This window comes from Procambarus clarkii, chromosome 35 (assembly GCF_040958095.1).
Source record: "Procambarus clarkii isolate CNS0578487 chromosome 35, FALCON_Pclarkii_2.0, whole genome shotgun sequence".
Lineage (NCBI taxonomy): Eukaryota > Metazoa > Arthropoda > Malacostraca > Decapoda > Cambaridae > Procambarus > Procambarus clarkii.
The window spans coordinates 35,624,547-35,646,912 of NC_091184.1; the positions used below are offsets into that span (position 1 = coordinate 35,624,547).

General features: G+C 36.3%; 1 protein-coding gene across 1 annotated transcript; it reads right to left on the reverse strand.

Moving 5' to 3' along the window:
* Window positions 1-662: 662 nt before the first annotated feature.
* On the reverse strand, window positions 663-20,622 carry LOC123768430 (acyl-CoA oxidase 1). Its single transcript, XM_069336339.1, is given in 17 exon segments — window positions 663-2,970; window positions 3,157-3,320; window positions 4,043-4,189; window positions 5,025-5,164; window positions 6,336-6,451; window positions 7,887-8,077; window positions 8,343-8,505; window positions 9,514-9,632; window positions 9,634-9,675; window positions 9,863-9,987; window positions 10,402-10,514; window positions 11,410-11,537; window positions 13,781-13,939; window positions 13,941-13,950; window positions 15,400-15,565; window positions 16,773-16,927; window positions 20,514-20,622. Coding segments are annotated over 16 exon segments (2,013 nt in total). The 5' UTR covers window positions 16,906-16,927; window positions 20,514-20,622; the 3' UTR covers window positions 663-2,873.
* Window positions 20,623-22,366: the final 1,744 nt, after the last annotated feature.

Consider the following 22,366-nt stretch of genomic DNA (forward strand, 5'->3'; position numbering starts at 1 on the left):
TTTTGAATTAAATATTGAGACATCGCTGAAACATTGGTTATAGAATTGTCTCTGAATTCACGTTATCTTTTCGCACTCCATCACATAGTGACTGAGGGTGTGCGAATAATTTTGTTGACAGTTTACATTTGGTCAGGTCTACATCAGCAGATAATGAGAATTCCCAGAGATACTTGTAACCGAGTCTAAGCCGAGCAGTTGTAACATCTAGAAGTCTGCTGATTTTATTGGATGAACCATAGATGTGTGGCTCCTCTTGCATGATAGTATGATGATAGATGGAATTACTGGTGTCAATTTCACTTTGCCTCAGATCTACAAGCAAGAAAGAACATGAAATACCTATATTAGCCTATACAAGCAAAATCTGGGTACAGAACATGAATTTCTTCCAATATTCGTGAATGTATGAAGTAGTTATACACCTCAAAGTACCTCTTGCCATTTGGCCTGAACTCATGGATAAAAAAAAGAGCTCATAGTATTGGAGATTACAAAAGAAATAAAAAAGCAAGAGACCTAACCTGAATTAACTTGAGTGCCATTAGTCCTGATGATTGTGTTGAACTGTATTTTCAAGTTCAGCAGCATTTTCATATTTACGGTTACGGTGGGTAGGCAGTTCCATGAATTTATGACTAGGGGTACAAAAACATCTCAAGTTTAAATAATCTTTATTTTAAACATACATGCACATATGAACGAGTCATAAATACTCATACTCCGCCCAAATAAAACGGAAACAAGTAACACTTAGTGGGCCAGCCAGAGGCTTAGGGCCCACACAGGAATATTCCTGCAAAAAAAAAAAAAAAAAAAAAAAAAAAAAAAAAAAAAAAAAAAAAAAAAAAAAAAAAAAAAAAAAAAACTATTCTTCAATTCTACTCTATAAAAATAATGTAAAACAAATGTTTAACAAGTTTAATAACTTACCTGGTGTTTACCTGAAAAGGGTTCTGGGAGTTGTTCTAGGCTCCTTAGTAATTACAAGTTAAGAGCACACATAATTGGCCCCTTTAAACCAACCATCCTCCTCGCATCACACCCTAAAGCAGCTGTACCATTGCCACCTACCTGTAGTACAGGCTTGATTCCCACAACAGGACAGAAATGCTTGGGCACGTTTCCTTTCACCGGATGCCATCGTTTACCTAGTGGTAAATAGGTACCATAACTTGGGGAACTGTTGTAAGTTTCATCCTGGAGGTCAGTAACAGGCTTTAGGGGGGGGGGGGCCTTGATAAGCCTAACAGACTTCCTGTCCCAACAATGGGAAACTTAAATAATTAGCAAGTGCTCTTTACATTCAGAATTTTCAGGTACAGTATATTAAAACTATGAAAAGATAGCAATTAATTAGGGAAAGGAAACATACACCAAACCCCAATATACCAAAGTTTCACATACCCAAGACATACTTGGCCATGTACTGTTCACCATATTTGTGCAATATATATACAGTAATGCCAAACATGTTTAATGGAAGACTTCACCCTATTCTTAGACAATTACCACAATGAATAATAATTTCTTTTGTATTATACAGTACAGTATATTATTTTATACAGCATGAAATGTTGCAATAACTGTTATTCTTCATTAATAGTTTCATTTATTTTCATATTCACCTAAGCCTGCTGTTCACTGCTGATAACTCTTGCAACACAATGTTTATATGTAAAAAAAAAACCCGAGTATTATTATTATTATTATTTTTCAATATTTTACAATATAGCAATTTCCATTACTACCTGCAAAAAGCAGTAATATGAATACAGTACATCTAAATTGCATTATATAAATCGGCAGTATATATACCAATAACTTTACCATTCGTAAAAGCTACAATAGCATATAACTATAAACTCCGTTATTCTGACTGAAAAGCAGAACATGCAGGCAAGCACCATAAAATAATATACAAAATTAAATGCATCTTACTCAAGACCCCATGTCGCGCTAAATTTCCTTTTATCGAGTGAAATAATAGAAATAAACACAAGTTGAATTCAATTTCTCATATGCCAGCCCATCCTCCTGTTTAGATAGTATAGTACTTCCAGTAATGATCTAGACCATCATATTGATGTAATGTCATTACATCATATTGATGTAATGGACAATAAAAAAAAAAAAAGTAGAATTTGGTACTACCCTGTACTGAATTTGGACAAACTGAAAAAGGTTTTGTATTTTTGTTGGTACTGAAACCTAACCTAACCATTCTAGGCCTAACACACATCAATGGCCCAATATAGTACATATATATGCTATGCTAGGTCTAGGAATAATTAGGTTTGGTTTTTAGCTTTATTTTTCCCCAGATTCTATAAAGTGAATAGTACCAAATTCTATCTAATTGTCCATTACGTCAATATACGTATGACGGTCTACAAAGTTACACAAAAATACTATTTAAACAAGAGGAAGCATTGCATATGCATCATTAACTGTATTAATGATATATATGCTTATACAATGCTATTATGTACAATGTTGTATTTCATATATATTTTTAATTTCAGAATATTTACAATAGACAGTTTAGACAGGAGGCTTAGTTCACTAGTTTTGCCTTCGGGGAATGGAACAGAAAACAGTGAATACAGTGAAAACAGTGAACAGTGAACAGAGAACAACTTCCCAAATTCAATAAATGCTATATACCATTAATAAAAAATATATATTTACAAAGAAAAAGAACCTAATAAACTATATCATCACCGCTATATAAAACTAATCAATAATATAATAATCTAGTATTAACAAACTATAAAGAGAAATCTAGTAATCATGGATTTACAATACAGTATTACTAATTTTGATAATTACAGTACTGCAAACAAAAATTGCACATTGTAGGTTTTTTAGAATTAGAGGTTTGCTTTCATGAGTGGTCTTAAATACTTGTAGTAAGCTTCGGGAACATCAGTTTGGTTCAGAGGACTCTTCTGGGCTTCATCAAACATTCTGAAAAATAATTATTTATAAGACACTAGTATAATCAAATGAGCTTGTATTACATCTTCTTCAACAATTTCTCTAGTATCCAAATGAAAGCTTACTCTAATAGTGTTTTTGAATAATGAACAAATTTAAAAATAAAAAATCGAGACGCAAAAAATGTACATAACTTAATTGTGTTTTAATTATTACCTTTGATACACATTTCCATCCCAACATCCAAGAGTCGAATCCAGAATGCGGTCATGGATATCAAAAGAATCAACAAGTGACACAGCATCGGGTCGTAAGGCAGCCAACAGATCGCACATCTCCCCTTCCAAAGTACCAATATTATGGGCTGTCAAGGATCCACTCTGATGACGAAGAAACAAATTATAGTACTGTACATATGTAATGTACACTTATTAAGCATCTTTATGTAAATAAATGTATGTACTTTATGTATGTACCTTTGCCTAAATAAAAATTATTATTATTATTATTATTATTATAAATAAATCAGTTAAATTAACACCTTAGATCTATTGGCTACTGTATTTCAAACATTAATACTTGACAACAATAAACTGTACTACTGAAATAATTTCCTATTTCCAGATGTTTTAAAACATGCCGCCTCCTTTCCTCAAACACTTCACCAGTGGATAGCCTCAGTACAGATCCAGAGATTACTAAATTATTGATTCAAACCTTTTCCCTTACAACCAGTATCAATGGTCTATATCAATGGTCAATGATATCAATGGTCTATAGAAGAACTTCCAACACTTAGTTCAGCTAAAAAAAAAATGCAAAACAAAATGAATGAAATTCACTATTTGCACTTGCTTAACATTAAAGAAATACTATATTTGTATTTAATGAGACCCCATATGCAAACAAATACAAAAAGATATATAAGAAGTAGTTGCAATAAAAGAAATTACAATATACTCAATAGAATAATGGCAATCTCCTTGCACTATGTGTTACCTTCAGGCTTTTGACCTATCTCAACAACAACTTATTTTTGTATTACTTCCTTAATTACCCCCATCTATGAATGGCTTAATTAAAGAATCATACGAGTACTAACCCTAAGAAAATCTCCCTGATTCAGGGTGATGTGATAGATGAGGTAGAGGCGACACAATCGATGCAAGATATTGCGCACTCCTTCACTCAATTCTGTGTTCGTGACACCAGCCACATACTTTTCGCATGTAAAGTACCGAATATGAGCCTGTGTAGGAGCGTAAAAAAACATACAATTAAATTAAACATATACAAGTATGTGTAAGTATTTATTATTTTACAGTAATAATAAGTAATAACCTTGCTTACAAACAATAATAATAATTATATGACAGAAAACTGAAAATGAGTTCTAAATGTTCTTGCAAGTATATAGTACACACACACGAATCTGTACATCAGTTGACTGACTGTTGAGAAGCAGGACCAAGAGCCAGAGCTCAACCCCCGCAAGCACAACTAGGTGCGAATACACACACACAGTACCTCTCTTCAGGAGCTTTCTCATAGCATAATAATTATCATTAACATACAGTATTTTACTTTCAATGAAATACAAAAGGAGGATACAGCTGTAGTAGTAAAGTACATCTGGAGAAGACCAACTTATGATAAAACAAATTATATTATGTGTGTGTGTCTGGCAATGCTCGGATCTCTATTCCCCCCCTTCCCCAATCACTCTTCCCCTAGCCCCTATTTTCCCCATCTGCCCTTTATCTTTCCTTCTCTCTCAACATATCTACATCATTTCCCCCCTTCTCTCTCAATGTCTCTACAACAGTCCCCCCCACCCTCTCTTTCTCTCAACATCTCTACATCAGTCCACCCCTCTCTCTCTACATCAGTCCACCCCTCTCTCTCTACATCAGTCCTCCCTCTCTCTCTACATCAGTCCCCCCTCTCTACATCATTCTCCCTCCCTCTACATCAGTCCCTCCCCCCTCTCTCTCCATCAGTTCCCCCACCCCTCCCTCTCTCTCTAAAACAGAATGGAGAGAGAATCATATTAAAAGCAACACAAACCCCAAATTTGTGTTTACCTGGGCACATTTCACCAACAGAACAGAGCAGCTATTCCAGGCATGTTCAAAAGGTCGTCCCATATCACAATACTGCTGGAGTCTGGCAGCAGTCTCTGATACCATGGACGACACAGCTTTTTTATAAGCCTCCACCAGATCTGCCAAAAAGGATATTTAAAAACTGGTCAAAAAGATATATAAAAGCTTTGAACTTATAAAAGATTTCTAGATCACAGCCTTATATTCACAAATACTGTAAAAGCAGTACTCAATCTGTGTGAAGTATGTGTTCCTGAAAATTTGTGCACAGAGTAGCACAGACAGTATAATTATTAAAAAAAAAAAGTTAGTATTCCAGAGACCTTGTGATATTGAAATTTATTTACTGTACTTGCACTTCAGAAAAATATCTACTGTACCTAAATACAGTACTATGCTTGTACAATACGTATACTGTACTTCTGCCATTTTTAATTCACAAAATACAATACAATAAATGCAGACTGCTGGGTAATTACCATGATACAAAAATGTATTCCAAAGCATAGATTTTTGGAGCAGGAATGCTAATTCACTTTTGAGGTATCACTTTAGCAAACTCCCTCTTCCCCAGTCCCCCCATTTAGCTATCGATTTTTAAAACAGGTTTAAAACCTACTACCAGGAGGCTACGTGACCCAATAACAATTGGGATCTAACTTCCACCACCATACAAAATCTTCAAGCTTTCTAGCCAATACACAAAGACATTCTCCCGATATTGCACAGACACAGTAAGTTTTTGAAAGACAAAGTTCACTGAAGACTAGACGACAGCATTTCTCAACCTTTGTACCCTTGAAATAATTCCTGGTTGTATTTTATATATATATACACACACTGATTTCTTTATCAATTGAAAGGAGACAATTTCTGTCTTTGCCCTTGATACTGTTACTGTAAATGAGAATAATTAAACAAAAAAATTAATCACAAATACATTTGCATATGATTAGAATTAGCCTATTTATCCCTATCACTTATGGAACCCAGAGGTACCTTGGGGTTCTCCGATACTCTGGTTGAGAATTGCTGCTGTAAGGGATTTAGAGATGCAGTACTTGTACTTAATTTTTAGGAAGCATTTTTGGGTATTACATAAAATACATTTTATCCATAAATTTATATACAGTTCCTGGCTATAATGGATAAATATAAAGTGCTTTTTAACACATATTGCATTGCACTCACAATCCTAAACAGAAGTGGGTTTTAACATGATGACACAATCCTAAATGAAAGGACAAATCTAGATATAAAAATATAAAGAGAAACAAGGATTGCAAGTACCTGCATTAGTGTATTCAGAGGTGCTGTGGGTGGATGTAGGTTGGGTGGTGAGGTAGGACACAGAATGCTGCAAAGGTTGACCTCGACGAGCTTCACGGTATGACTTAATAAGATACCTTGAAGGGCAAGAGCACAAGATTTTTTAAATGATCTTGTCAACAAGTGGCTCAAAGGAATTGGTAAAATGTTTTAATAATACAGTACGGTAGTCTCCGTTATCTGACACTGATGATACCTACGACATTCTAGATAACTGACAAGACCACATTCAATTACCATTGGAAGTACTGAATGTGGTCTTAAGGTCGTAGTATATTCTGTGGAAACATTATGATTAAAAAACTATTCTACCAGACTCCATTTCTTAATTCAATAAACAACATATTAAAAATGGCAGGCAATACTAATACTGTACTTCAATACAAATACTGTACTGTACTTTATTAATGCTACTTCTTTAGCATTACAATTCCCCCACGTACTCACCCATGGGGAGCCCTCGTGAGTGCAGTAGCACTCTTGGTTGCAATTCTTTTACCATGTCGTGGTACAGTTGACTAGAACTCGTCTAGGAACATTCGTTGCATTGGTTCGAACCCTCATCAAGGCTCATGTGGGTTTGTTCTTTGATATATCATGTTAATGTGATTTTTCTGTGCATGTAAGCAATAAACCATTTTGCTACGTTGCGGAGCCAACGCACCGATTTTCTTTTCAAGTAATATTAACATCACTATTTCAGCAATCTATACCACCACAAACCTGACAATGATGACCCCGACAGGTCTACAGTACATATAAGGTGTGTTTATCATTTAATTATTTCCTTCTTTAATTACTCTTAATTATTCTTTTAATCATTATTAATTATCCTGTTTGAAGCTTGAAGTGATTCATTCTCTCCATTCTATCTTTCCACGAGCTACCACGAGCTACCACTGCTGCTCAGTAGTCACTTTCCCATTCAAAGCAGATTTCCCAAAAGTGGGAACACAAAGAACATATACAGTATGGCAGACAAGACATGATAAAGCACCTAAAATATTGGGAATGTCTCAAAGCTCTTCCTCATTCTTGCAGCTGACACAGACAATCCAAACAAATATCATATCTGTACCATATCATCCCATGCAGATGACAAAAATTTTCATGAGAATAGAAACTATAGAAGACACAGGAAACCTCCAAAATGTAAACTTTTTCCCAATGGAAGTCTCACCCTCTGATCTGAGAATTCATACATCAGACTCTGTGCAACAGTGTCCAACAGCCTGGTTGAACAAACCATCAACCTGGAGATCTAGTCAGACACTGGGCTGCAGGGATATTAGAGCGCTGAAACCAACTAAAGGCAGTCTTGTTTGACAAGGAACAAAATTCCATCCTAAAATTGTGAGTGAACTTTCATTTAGAAGTCAGCAAAACAAAATTTGGCATATGCTGTCTCAATCATGCTAGATTTTTTATATTACTATTACTTTATGAAACATGAAAGTATTTGAAAATTAATAGAGAAAGATTTTGTAAATACAATATTAAATTTGTTCTAACCGAGCCACTTGTAGCCACATGACTGTATTTTCCCCCTCATAAGTAATGGCAGCAGTAGTGGTTGTGTAGATTCGTGGCAGATTTGAAGATGCTAGGTAACCATGTCCTCCACAGGCAAGACGGCAAACTTCTATTCCTGAGGCAGCATCACTAGAACTCAGAGCTTTAAGGCCACATGATAAAGCATGTATCTGCAAGATAAATAAAAAATGAGAGCATGAACAATTTAGCAGAGCAAGAGCTCTGGTCACTGGTCATTATACAGTAATAACAATGAAATATGGATGTTATCTAAAAAGAATACTGGAAAACACCCAATGATGTGCAGTGAAAGCATTTCACACAAATCTATAAAAATATTTGGATTCAAACTAAGGATATATAATCAAATTCCAGAATTTGTACAAACTAGACTGAAACAAGGGTATCTATAAGGAAAGTAAATGCAATACCTACCTCAGGCAGAAGATCCAGGTTGCCATCGTGGATATCTCCCGTAACTTCATTGTAAGTGTCCCAAACATCTTTTGTAGCAAAATGTATACCAAATATAGTGGCAATCTGTGGCAACAGCTTATACTGTTGAGTTTGATAATCAAGAATCTGAGGTTCTGGTTGCCTAGAAGGGAGAATTGTATGAAATGTTAAGGTTTAAGTGAAAGCTAAATTTGTTCAAAATTTCAATTAATCTAAAATTATTTATACAGTATTCCTAAACATTCTCATTCAACAATAATGTTGAAGAACAAGCTATTCTAAAAATTGCTGCATGTTTGCTTAATTAAGTTTCATAAATATCCTTGATAATTAAAATATGTAAATGTAATTCTAACGTACTTCTCAAACTTGTTAAATTCCTTTCACATCTCTCTCTCAGGCTTTTTGTTAATTCCCCCATACACTACATCTACACTATATTGAACCCCTTTTTATTATTTCTCATACACTTTCATCTTTAAGAATGTCGGTATTATTCATCCTTGTGGTTTCTAAACAAAAATTATTATTGTAAAAAGAGAGGAAGGAAGCTCTCCTGCCATAGCTCTCAGTAGTTTAAATTTTGGACTTATTGTTTATCTCACACACCACAACGGAGGTTAGCTCCACCAATTTATAATACTCTGTGTGTATAGGTATAAGATTCAATACTTTGATGTACGTACATTTGATGTAAACCTGTTCTCTTGAATAATGCATCAAATTTTTATGTCAAATTCCAGACAGACAAATTATGATGAATAAATCATAGCGGCTCAAAAACATTCACATTTTCTATGCAGGGGTTATCAGTTAGGTTAGGCTCGGGTGCTTTAGTGCACCATTTTCTATCTGTTATGGAAACTCGAGAAGACGGGGGCGAGTAATGATCTTTTGGCTAAGAGAAATTTGGCACATGTCTATTTTATTATTTTCTTAAAACTATGTCTTTGAATTTCTGATACTATGAGAAACATATATACTGTACTATATTTTATATCCTCCATTTAGTCTGAACCAACATATATGCACCCATTTTATCCAATCAAATTTATATTTAAATTACCCTTCAATATTAGAAATCATGAATCAAATTGCAGAAATGCAGGATATCTCAGATTCAAAGCTATAATAGAAAGTATCATCTTACCCTGGGACCAACTCAGATTGATGACGAACAGCAGAGTAACGTGTTGCTATGGTCACTGCACGCTGCAGCTGTCGGTATGAATCGAAGCAAATGGCAACCCTCACAAATACCATTGTGCCAGTAAGCAAGCTTGTCACTAGCTGGCTTCACATATGTTCCATCCTGTTTTGAAACATTCATGCGAGTATATTCTATGGAAGGATTAAAAACTTAACTATGCTCCGAGAATAACTTAATTATCAAATTTAATAGTACTGTGTATAATTAATTAAGGTCATAATAATCTCAACTCAAGTTTTAATCTACTTGTATTAGAAAACAATCCTATTTAAAATATGGTTTGACTCACCTCTAAAACCTGCGCATGTTTCATGAGCAGGTTCATACGAGGAATGCGGCAATGGTCAAATTTCAAGAAACCATTATCATTCGTGTTCATTCCCAGCCTTGGACCAATCTCTCCAACAGTGACACCTAAAACAATCCACTGTTTCTTATACAGAATATACAAAGAGGCAAATGTCTACCACGTATATTTAAAATGAAAGAGGCTGTACAAGATTAGACCCATGAAGCAACACTGAATTACTCTCGGTCAATAGGGTAATGTTCTAAAATTTTGAAAGTAGGACATAAAATAATCCAGGTTATCATAACAAAAATCCCTCTGCTGCTGTTCATAAAATTAGTATAAATACTGTAAACTCATTTTACATTAAAAGAGCCATAAAACATTCCCTAAATTACTGTCATAACTGCGCCTCATACATTACTCACTTAGGTCATGTATACATCTTTGTTCAGGCTCATTACTAATAATACACATGAAAACATTGAACTCCATAAACCAATTGCTAATTTCACAAAATATCCAATAATACGACCTACCTGGCATACTCTGATGAGTTTCTTCATCTCGGAGCTGGACAATAAAGGCATGGATACCATGACACTGTCCTTTAGTGTAGAGCTGAGCCATAACCACAGCATAGTTGACCTGTCTTACCCACTGAAGAAAAGCAGTTTGTTAGTAAAAAAAAACTTGATATAAATTTCCATCAGCAACCCTCTAATACATTAGCATTCTAGTGATACAGATGGGCCAGAGAAGTTTAAGGAATTACTTATATGCAGAAAGTGATAATTCAGTGGAATGAACCAAAGACAAAGATGGCCAAAGCACTCACTATTCATAGCTTTATGAACAAATATAATACAGCACTGTAATGTTGAGAGGTATAAATTGTCATCAACACTTCCATGGTACAGTAATAAAAATTCCATTCACCTAGGCTCTAGGACACTCGAACCATGGACCCGACGCGTGTGAAGCCGAAGTTCTCCTTTAGGAATATCTTCGAAGAGAATAAGGAAACTCTCCTTATTAAGACTACTCATAGCCCAGTCGATAAAGCTTCAGCTTCACACATGTGGGGTCCAAGGTTCGAGACTCCTAGAGCCCAGGTGAATGGAATGTTGAGAGGTATAAATGTACAGTAACAATACGTATGATGCGAGGCTCTAGAGCTAGATCTCACTCACTCCAAACACAACTACGTCCTCAACACATTTCTACAGTGAGTCGAGATGGTAACATACACTAAAATATGGACTTGGAATACAGTTAATGAGTTGGATGTTTACATTCTGAATATGCTTGCAGCTTAATAACATTTTAATTATTGTACAACAGCACACCCATGTTTCACTTGTCCACATTAGTGTCACACAATTCCATACATGCTTACAAAACACCAAAACTTCTTTTCCATCACCACTTTACCTTATCCAGAACTCAAGTGATTAAGCTTAAAGAATAATAACTATTTTAACAAACAAAACCGCAATGCACATTCCTCGTTAGTAAAGAAAAATATACGTTATACAGATAAAGACTTACATCCTCCAGGCCACCATTTGGTTGCTGTGATGGTGGGAGAGTGCAAAATGAATTCTTGGGTTTTTGGATCATATGTAGCAGTTGTCTCGAGGCCTCTAAGGAAGGTTCCATGACCCAGTTCTGTCTAAAAGTGTCCATAATTCAGTACAAGTATGATAATTTATAAAAAAATATTCAATCATTATCCCATTTGCCTCTTTTATGGAGTGCGGAAGAAGTAAATCAAGTATTTAATACATGCTTATAACACCTTTTAAATTACAGGAAATTTGAGAATTACACTAATTATACCAAAAAAATCATAGTACTGTATTCAATAAAAATGCTTTTTCCTAGGGGCTTTTCCCTAGGGAAAAGACTATTAGACTATTAGTCTAATAGTCTAATTAATAGTTTTCATAGACTATTAGTCTCATTATCATTTTACTGTACTTGAATGTTGGCAAGTGACATTTCAGATTAATATAATAAATTAATAATGGTACTGCATAAACTTTTTTTTTAAATCTGCTAGATTTTGTTTTGAAAGAGACAGGTATCAACGTGTGTACCTATTGTCCAGGAGCCCGATTCATGAAAGCACTTACGCAAGCACTTACGAACGTGTAATCTTCCCTCAATCTTTGACGGCTTTAGTTACATTTATTAAACAGTTTACAAGCATGAAAACTTCCCATTCAATCTGTTGTTATTGTTATAAGCAGCCTCCTGGTGCTTCGGAGCTCATTAGCTGTTTAATAATTGGAAACAAGCCGCCAAAGATTGAGAAAAGATGTACAGGTTCGTAAGTGCTTGTGTGAGTGCTTTCGTGAATCTGGCCCCATGTCAACACAACTTAAGAAACTTGATTAAAGTTCAGAGGTGATTTGATGCTGCACTCATTTACTGTATTTGGATTTACAGTATTACCTCCCCCCCTCCCCAAACTGAAATGCAGGTATATATATGAAAAGCTTATGAGTTAGGCATATCTTCCATTTTTAAATGATACAAATGCATGGAAAACCTATGAATATAATGAGTTAATAAATATACAGAATTTTTGCCTATCTGTAGAGCAAGCCAGAATTTTACAGCAAAGTTATTGATCCTTTTGCTTGTAAGACAAAAAATGCCACAGAACAATGTTTAAAATGGTATGTAAAAATAATATTTTGTTACTATAGTACTGTACTGCCAATTTTATGTTAAATAAATTACTAATTTTATTACAGTATTAATATTCCAACCCATCCTCCTGAATTGATAGTTCTGTACTTATAGTAACTATTTGGTCAAAAGTACCAATATAGATTGATGGACCACCAGTAAACCACTTTATGTACTATTAATTTTAGAGAGTTTGGATAAATTACAGCGAAAAAAAACAAATCTAAATATTCCTAAGGCCTAGTACTGAATAACACAAATATATTAGGCCTAGGAATAGTGTGTATTAAGTCTAGGATTGCTAGGTGAGGTTAGGTTAGATTAGGTCTTGTATTTATGTTGCCATTAAAAAAAAGATTCTGGTTTGTCGTACTTCAGTACCTGTACAGTACTACAAGAGTTACTTTCTGGTGATCCATCACTATATATTAGTACTTTCGACCAAATGGTTACTGTAAGTATTTTCATTTTAGGAGGATGGGCTGTAATATTCATATTTCAGCTTCATCAAAGACCTTAACAGTGTCATTTGCATACTCAGGCATATTTTTCACAACCCACCAATGCATATACAGTATAACCTTTTTACAAAATTCATCATCCATTTTCTCAATGCAGATCTCTTCACTGGAGTGAACTTTACCTGTCAGCCACTTCATCATACAGTACCTGGGTTCACCACATTCAACATGGGAGGACCAGTCATCTTCCTCATCTACAGAAACTTTATTAAGAAAATGTTTGTCTTTAATCCTGTCACTTATACACATAAATAAATAAAATCTGTGCTTCAACATGAATAAAATTCCAAAGTTGCTGCCATGTTGTGATCCATCAGCTGTGTAGTAGCACCTGTTCACTATGACCAGACAGATACTATACTCTAGAGGAGGGTAAACTTTGGAATGGAGTGAACCTGTGTGGTTTTTCCCTGTAATTGGCAGAAATTATCACAAGGCAATACAGTACAATACATACTTTTCTAGCATGCATAGCCCAGAACTGGTTAATGTGTTACTGTCAACCTTCTATTTACGTAGATTCTTATCTTGAATTGTAACTACAAAACTAAGATATGTAGCATTATTTTATAAAACCTTGTTAATTTATAAAATTTGAAATACAAAAAATGCTCTGGTTATACAGTCTTTTTTTAAATTAAATTAGATCATGTAAATTATTCGAGGATGGAAGGAAACAAAGGGGTGTAGCACTCACTTGGGCATAAGTACCAATGATTTGTCCAGCCCATGCACGTGTCATCCACTCTCCTTGTTGGTCAACAGTACCCTGACCCAAGATTGCTGGGAGAAACATGACAAAGTGCAAAGCAAGGGGGTTTCCATCTTTAGTAAGTGCCACACCTAGTCCTGAGCCCCATCAGAGTTCTGCAAAATACAATAAGGTAAATTCTTATTTCATTTACAGATATTAACTCAACGATAATACATTTTAATGTCAATGAACACTGGTAAGAGAGTATTCTATACATCACATTTCCACCACCAAATTAGTGATAACATTTAGAATCTTCTCTTAAATATTTAATCATTGATGTCAGCAGCTTCATCTATTCAAAACTACATAACAAAACCTGAAACATTAAACATTTTAAAATAACTAAATATATTTTGTTCAGTCATTCAAAACACATCACCAGGCTGGCACATCTCAGAATTAAAAAACGTATAGAGGTGCAATAATTACAGGGTCCTGTAATGGCTACATAGGTTGCAGTGATTATAGGGTGTTGTAATGATCACAGGATACAGGTGGTGGTGGGTAACAGAAGCTGCTGCTGCTTGCCTTTTGCCTAGATCTCTCTAGCTTACCCCATGTGAAACTAAAGATACTTTTAAACATCTGCCCCCTCCCTCCCCCCACCCTTCACATATGCCACTGGATTTACTGTATTATGTGCCGATAGATTAAATGTGTTACTAACATTTGAGGACCTAACACCGAAGGCTTCCCATCACTCTTCCTCCAAATCCCTATTGGAGGAAGACTTAACTCTCATACTAGGGTAATTTTAATCAATATCACATCACAATAGAGTATAAAAAAAAAAAAGATGCAACAGGCCTCTTGAGACCTACAAGAATACGACTCTCTGCTGAGGAGAGTTTGGGGGTTAAGAGATTATCCAAAAATCAAAACACCCATCAGAGAGCATAGGTGCACAACACAAACAAGGAAGTACTTTATGGAAATTAGGTATCCAAAGGTAATGAAGCAAAATATTGAGGCACTTAATAGTCAAACTGTTGAGGCAACTATTGTAATGAGGCAATGTTTTTAAGATCAGGAATGAATAAGAAATTACCCTTATCTATTTCTTGTTAATTAAATTAGTATCTTTTCAAATACAGTACTGTCCTGTTGACCAAACTGCAGTACACACTAGAAGATGAAAAGACAACGACATTTCAGCCCGTCCTGGACCATTATCAAGTTGACTTTATAATGGTCCAGGACAGACTGAAACGTCGTCATCTTTTCATCTTCTAGTGTGTGGTTTGGTCAACATTCTTCAGCCACGTTGTTGTGACTCATCATCTACACAGTACTGTCCTCTAATTTGCAAAGGTAGTGCTGCCTTATTCAATAAGAGAACATTTGAGCTATAAAATATTACATATACACAGTACATGAAGTCATTATTTGAAATTTTCAGTCTTGAGGGAAAGGAGACAGGTGGTTAAGATGGTTCTAAAATATTTTGTTAAATTAATATATTTTTTATAGAAAAAAGACATGGCTCAGAGGCATAGCCATCAGTGGTGAATACTGTACTTCAAGAATAACAAATTTTTAAAACTATTAATTTCTCTTACCTGATTCCTTCCATTTGTCCAACAACTTGCTGGACCTCCTCATTTTCATTAATACTTCGAATCATGTGACATGCTTTACGCAATTCATTTGCATACCGGTCTTCATGGCTCAAGTATTCTGGACGAATTGGATCAAGAAATTCTGGATCCGAAAGGAAGAGGTTCTCTGAAAGGTAATTAACATGCTGGTTATGGAAGCCGAATTTGTGGTGATCTCTACCAATTTACTAGATAGAAGGCATTTACTAATACTGTACAAAGTTTGAAATGTAATACAGCATACTGTATTAAATTTTTTTTAACTTTATATAACCTTGAAACTAGAATTACAAATTTTGACTAGATTCATTGTGATGGGGAGATAAGTACCCAGTTTATACATACAGTACAGTATGTTAAGCTTGTATCTAGGTCCCCCCCCCCCAATGGGTCAAATTACCTGACTCTTCCCAGGATGCAACCCCACAACAAGCTGACTAACTTATGGGTACTTATTTACTGCTAGGTGGGCAAGAGCATTAGGTGAAAGATGTGCCCAACCATTTCTGTACATACTGTACTTTGAAAACCTGCTAAATAGGAAAGACTGAGAAAGGTGAGCAAGGTAGGAGTATACACCCACATTACTGACGTCTCAAAGTGTACAGTTAGCTTTGTTTTCGACTCACAATCGAGATCACGGTTCGAATCTTGGGCAGGACAGAAATAGTTGGCACGTTTCCTTTCACCTAATGCCTCTGTTCACCTAGCAGTAAATAGGTACAATGAAATTAGACAACTGTTGTGGTGTTGCATCCTGGGGAGGGTAAGTAGTTCGACCTTAGGACTTTCAATACAAGCCTAAAGTATATGTATATACAGTACAGTACACCATGCTTCCTGTCCCCAACAAAATTAATTATCCCACTTACACTGGATTACAGTAAAGAACTACACTATGATATGGCTGTTTCTCTAGAAGTAAAAAAAAATCATATTTTTAACATACTGCACTGCATTTATCTTTAATTCTATCCTCTTCTAGAACTTCTAGAGGTGTAACTTTTCCATTGTCTAGTGCCGCCTGTATGGCGCCGCGCCTGTGGCTTGTTCATGCTGTTATGATGTTCATGTTGTTCTACTATGTACTGTTCTCTTGTTACATTGTATTAAGGCTGGTATTTTCTCCCCTGATTCCATGTATGACTAACCATCCTGTGAGATGGGAATATTAGATGAACCTGTAGCTAGTTTTTTATCTACACTGTGTAATCCTTCATATAGAATAGGTATACACAGCAATGTGCTGCTACCCTAAGTTTTTTAATAAAAATGAAAAAAAAATAAAAACGTCTCTACTTATTACTTTCCGTTGCCGACCATACAACACTTACCTATTTTCCGGCGAGTTAAAGTCTTCTCCTTCCCATTATCGAGAAGATTTGTAAGTTCTTCCTTATTGAAGGAACAATTTGAACGTTCCTTCCTGAGGTCCGGAACACAGTCGCCGTCAGCTGGTCGGGCCATGACTGTTTACAACCTGTCGGTCCTTATCACAGGGAGCTATTATATAATCAGTTTTTCACCGGCAACTCGTGACTAATTATTAAATATATTCAATGACACATACTGTACTCATATGTCAAGCAATTGAAATGTTATTACTGGAAACATAATATTATTGTTAACAATACTTAGGGAAATTTAAGTTTATCTTCAAGTTACCTGTCTATAATATTAATGCAATTACAATAAAGCTAGAATATTTATTTATACAAAATATATATTAGTTATATAAACAATTGATACAGTATCTTAAATTGTTATAAGGCCACAATAAATAGACCTACTGTATTATTATATCCAAGCATGAAGACCATCTTCAGAAGAACATAGCTGCGTTGGAGAAAGTTCAGCTACAAAAATCATCTCAGAGCTAAGTCGACTCTGAGGCCCTTCAAGATGTTACACGACTTCAAGATGTACAGCAACTAAAGACCACATTCACTCCAATCATTTACCACCTGCGGGGCTACTCATGTCCGCGCCACCTCTTGTGGTGGTTTAATCTTCCATCAATCCTAAGTCGACTCTAATATCAAGAACGGTTGAGGGCCACGGGACTAATTCAATTCAATTTCTTTCTTTATTATGCACCCCATACTCATCCCGTGGGCGGTGGTGTAAAGGATTCCAGAGGCACATAATTGGTTCAGGAACTGAACCCTCTAGTTCGTTTAGCTAAGCAAATAACAATGTTTGACGCTAGTTACAACTAACAGCATTGAAAACAATAGACATGACAGGGCAGATCTCATCACGACTTAAAATACCAAACTATTTGGAGGAGATTGTTTCAGATAACTTCTTTAAAAGGTTAAATGTAATACAAGGGGCAACAGCTTTAAAGCTCAACAAGCCACACTGTAAGACAATGTTTTTTTCATCCTTAGGGTTATCAACCCATTGAACTGCCTACCTACAGGCTGTTCCTTGGAGCGGCCCGCAGGCCCACTTATCCACCTTAGCCCGGTTGGTCTGGGACTTCTTGCGCTCACAGGATGAGTATGGAGTGCACAATAAACAAGTGACAGGATGAACAACCCAGCGGGTTTTCTTCCTATTGGGGAGTGTTGTACATGCTGCTATGGCGGTATGTCCACTCACAAGATGAGTGGCGCTGCCCAATAAATTTTGCCCCGAGGGACGAGTTTAATTTAAAATAAACTACCCACCTCCGGCGGCACCATTAAAAAAATCCATTCTTGCGGAAAACTATACAGCTTTATCTCGAAGACTTATCAATTTGGTTTCAGAAATATTTCTTATATTTGCTGGTAGGATACTGAATAACCGTGGACCTCTGATGATCAGTGTTTACCGATTGTTTATGGCACCCCAAGGGGTTCAGTTCCTGAACTGATTATGTGCCTCTATAACCCTTACACCACCGCCCACGGGATGGGTACGGGGGTGCATAATATAAATAAAAAATTGAAATTGAATTGTTCTTCAGCTCTGTTCTGCATTTCCTTCCGTGTCATTTACTCCAGTATGTTGTTATTTTACCGTGTAGATTTAGGTATTTTCCACGTGTATATTATGTTATACCTTTCTCGTCTCGTGTCTAGAAAGTATATTTTTAGAGCTTGGAGGCGATCTCAATAATTTAGGGACTTTATTATGTCTATTTATGCCATATATTCTCTGTACTCCCTCTGTTTCAGCAATCTCACCTGGTCTGAAGGTGGAAAGGTAGTATCGAGCCTCTAGACGGGACAACACAAGTGATTTGAATAGTACAACCATTATGATGAGATCCCTGGATTTGAAGGTTCTCGTAATCCATCCTATCACTTTTTCTGGCTGACGCAATATTTGCTTGGTTATGCTCCCTAAACGTCAGACATCATTATTCCTAGATCCTTTACATGTTGGTTTCCTACTACGGGCAGATTTGATTGACTTGGGTCCTTCATTTTTACCATACCAAAATACACCAGGAATTTATCACTGTTCAACATCAATGGATGCCCAATCAAAAGTTTTATTAATACAATTTATTTGTAGGATTTCAATGTCTTCTACGGAAGAATTCTCATGCTAATTTTTGTCATCTGCAAAAGATGACACAAAGCTGTGACTTGTATTTTTCTCTATATATGATATAAGAATAAGGCAAAACATTGGTGCAAAGACTGTCCTGAGCTTTTCATTGTGTTTGGACTTCGATTTTAATTGACTGACTGTTACTCTTTGAAACTGTTTAACAAAAAAAAAAAAAAGTATCCATCGGCCTACGTAACCTATTATTTGTATTTACCTCGGTTTGTGTGCTATAACTCCATGATCATATTTATCAAATGCTTTTGTAAAGTCCGTATATACCACATCTGCCTTGATTTTCCTCTAATGCATCAGTGATATTTGTCATAGTGGTCGAGTAGCTGCGAAGGGTATGGTCATTCCGCTATAAATACATGTTGACCTTGGTTATGGGGGTCATTGGTCTCCATAAACCCGGAGCTCTGACTACTGATCACTCAAGAACTTTTATATGGGACGTTAGTGCGTCTGGTCTATGATTCTTAGACAATGCTTTACTCCTTTCCTTGTGCAAGAGAGCTGTATCTGCTGAATTAAGCGCTTCAGGCATCTTCCTTTCTTAAGCTCTGTTTCTGACTAATGTAAAACTGTCAGCATAGACCTCAAAGGGTAAAACCAACACTTGGTTGAATTAAGCAGAAGGTACAGATGTATCACAAGCATGAAGTCAGATGCTACGGGAGAGGACAACCACAGCCCGGGAGAAGCCCAGGGCTCGACCGTGCGGCAAGGCAGCGGGAGCCCCTTATATGGAAGCGAATGTGACACTAGCGAGCAGACCAGAGCAAAGCTGACCGATCAATGTTCGTGTGTCTACTAGACACAGCTTCCAGCAGAAGGTACAGCTGCCGACTATGTAGAGAAATACCAAGGTGTGATTTACTTGCAGATAACTTCGTCAGTATTAACTTCATAAAATCTGATCTGATAAATCGCCGTATACGGAACTTTAGACAATTGCTTTTATATGGGACGTTTGCTAGGTTTAAGTAGTGTATGCAGGTGACTGCAAGCCTTCCACCGACGCAACCCCCTGGGCACAACATGCAGGAGTAACGTTAATTCAACGTTGAATTAAGATTTGTTCATTTGATGCATTACGCAATTGTGATTTGTGTGTGTAATTGGGTAAATACTGGTTCGGCAACAGGGTTGTGGATTTGTAGAACCAATTACCGCATAACGAGGTGGGGTCCCTCGATTCTTTCAAACGTGGGTTCGACATGTTATACGAGTGGATAGTTATAAATAGGAGCTGCCTCGTATGGGCCAATAGGCCTTCTGCAGTTACCTTTGTTCTTATGTTCTTAAGTAATTTACATCCGCTACACCTAAACGTAGTTTTCTTGTTTGGAGCATCGTATGACAATACGTATAACATCTTCATTTATTACAATTATTAGAGAATGTGTTTGCAAAGCAATTTTATTTGAGTGTGCTCCAATGCAACTAATTTAAGGAAGGTGGCGTAAGGACGTAGAGCCTACTGCCAGGAAAATGCTCATGATATGAGAATGTTAACTACTGACCTGTGGGTGGAGAGCGACGCTAGCGGCTGTACCAGCAGTGGACTACGGGTAGGGAGTAGCTGTCTGCCTGCACCACTCACTGATAACACTGGCGTGATGTTTGTGACCCCTCATTATCTCTCACCATACTTTACAGTTCACTCTCACTCCATATTTAAGAATCATTATAAAAAATACCATCTACAATGCATAACCTTAAGAGACAACACATTAAAAACCAAAATGAAGTGTGAATCTCTTCAATGCTGTACATCATAGTACAGTATTTGGGAAAAAAAATATTGGGTGGTAGTTTATTCGAAAAAAAAAAAAGGTAATGCCATTAAAATATAACATGGTCCACACCGATTTATAACTTGGTACCTAGCAGGAGTGTACCTTCTCAGTTTAATGGAAATTGAGAGGATGCAATATCTTGCGATAAGCCTTAAGTCATTGTACAGCCTTGACCAGTCCAGAGCACAAAAGTGGTTCGTTATCAGAGATAACCAGCGGTAAGCATCAAGGACTCGTTGGAATGATGTACACCTTGGAACATTACTAAATTTACGGTACCGAAACGTCGTCGTCCCTTCACTTTCTAGTGCGTGGTCTGGTCAACTTACGGTACCTTCTCATATTCCGTTCAAATGAATGTTGTAGTTAGAATTTAAAATTATAATACCAGTAATTCCAATAATTATACCAGTGTGCAGTTCGGACAATAAGGTGCAGAGCGGCGCACTGTAAGCACGGATCAAGGAATGAATAACTGGGAAGAAATCTGAATAAAGATTTCAAACACCTTTTCTGGAAATAGTACAGAGCGGATAGCGTCCTTAGTCTGCAAAGCTCAACCTGCTTTAAATATTAATTTAAGAGATTAGAAACGGCCAATATTGGATTTCTCCTACCACAGTATGTATAGGGTTAAATGATTCAAAGGCACGAGAGCACTCAATCAACCCTTTGACAAGTAAGCAAGCTGACGAAAAAAAAAAAAATCGACAAAAGGCATACAAGATGGCACACTATGGTGTAAACTGCCTGTTATTACTGGAATGCATGAAATCACTTTCGCAAGCAACATTTGAGCAGCAGTGATCTGAATCTGGTAAGAGAACAAAGGGACAATCAATTATATTCATTGTTCTAGGCAGTACGGTTATCAAAATGAAGCTTGCTACGTGAATCATTACACTGCCTCACTTACTACTGCACAAGGGGGTAAACACTGCTAGGAAGTTAATCACCCCTCTGTAAAGACGATGTTATCGAATGTGATGCAGAATAGCTCACATTAGTACCTCTCAAATGGCGAGCTATAATCAAACTAGTGGGCATCAAACATGTAATCAAACATTAAGGGCATTTAATTCACCATGGGTTTTAACTACGGCACTGGGAAAGGACTTTTGGATCCTGAAAATCTGACCACCACAAGGAGGCACACTGTTGAAAACAAGACAAGGTTCAGGGTATTGTTTTGGAAATAGATTAACATTTATGGAACAAATTAATAGGCAACGTAGTAAAGGCTATCTTGAAGCAAACATTACAATACACAAGTATGGTCAAGGATAAATAGCTGATGTTTTGCATGCACCAATATGCCTACTAGACCCATACACCAAATTTCACTTTCCATTTATCTACTTGCCAATATAAAAGCTTCAACTGTTCATAAAAATGTTAATGCTCCTTCCAACTTCTATAGTCCAGCTATTTCCTACTAAACCCGTCTCAGTAATTTGTAAGGTATACTACAACCAACCTCTACTATTCAAAGCACTATGCTTATTAACCACAAGTAATTATCAAAAGGCACCAAACCGGGAAGGTTATGTAGCACCATCAAATGTGCGGGACAATTA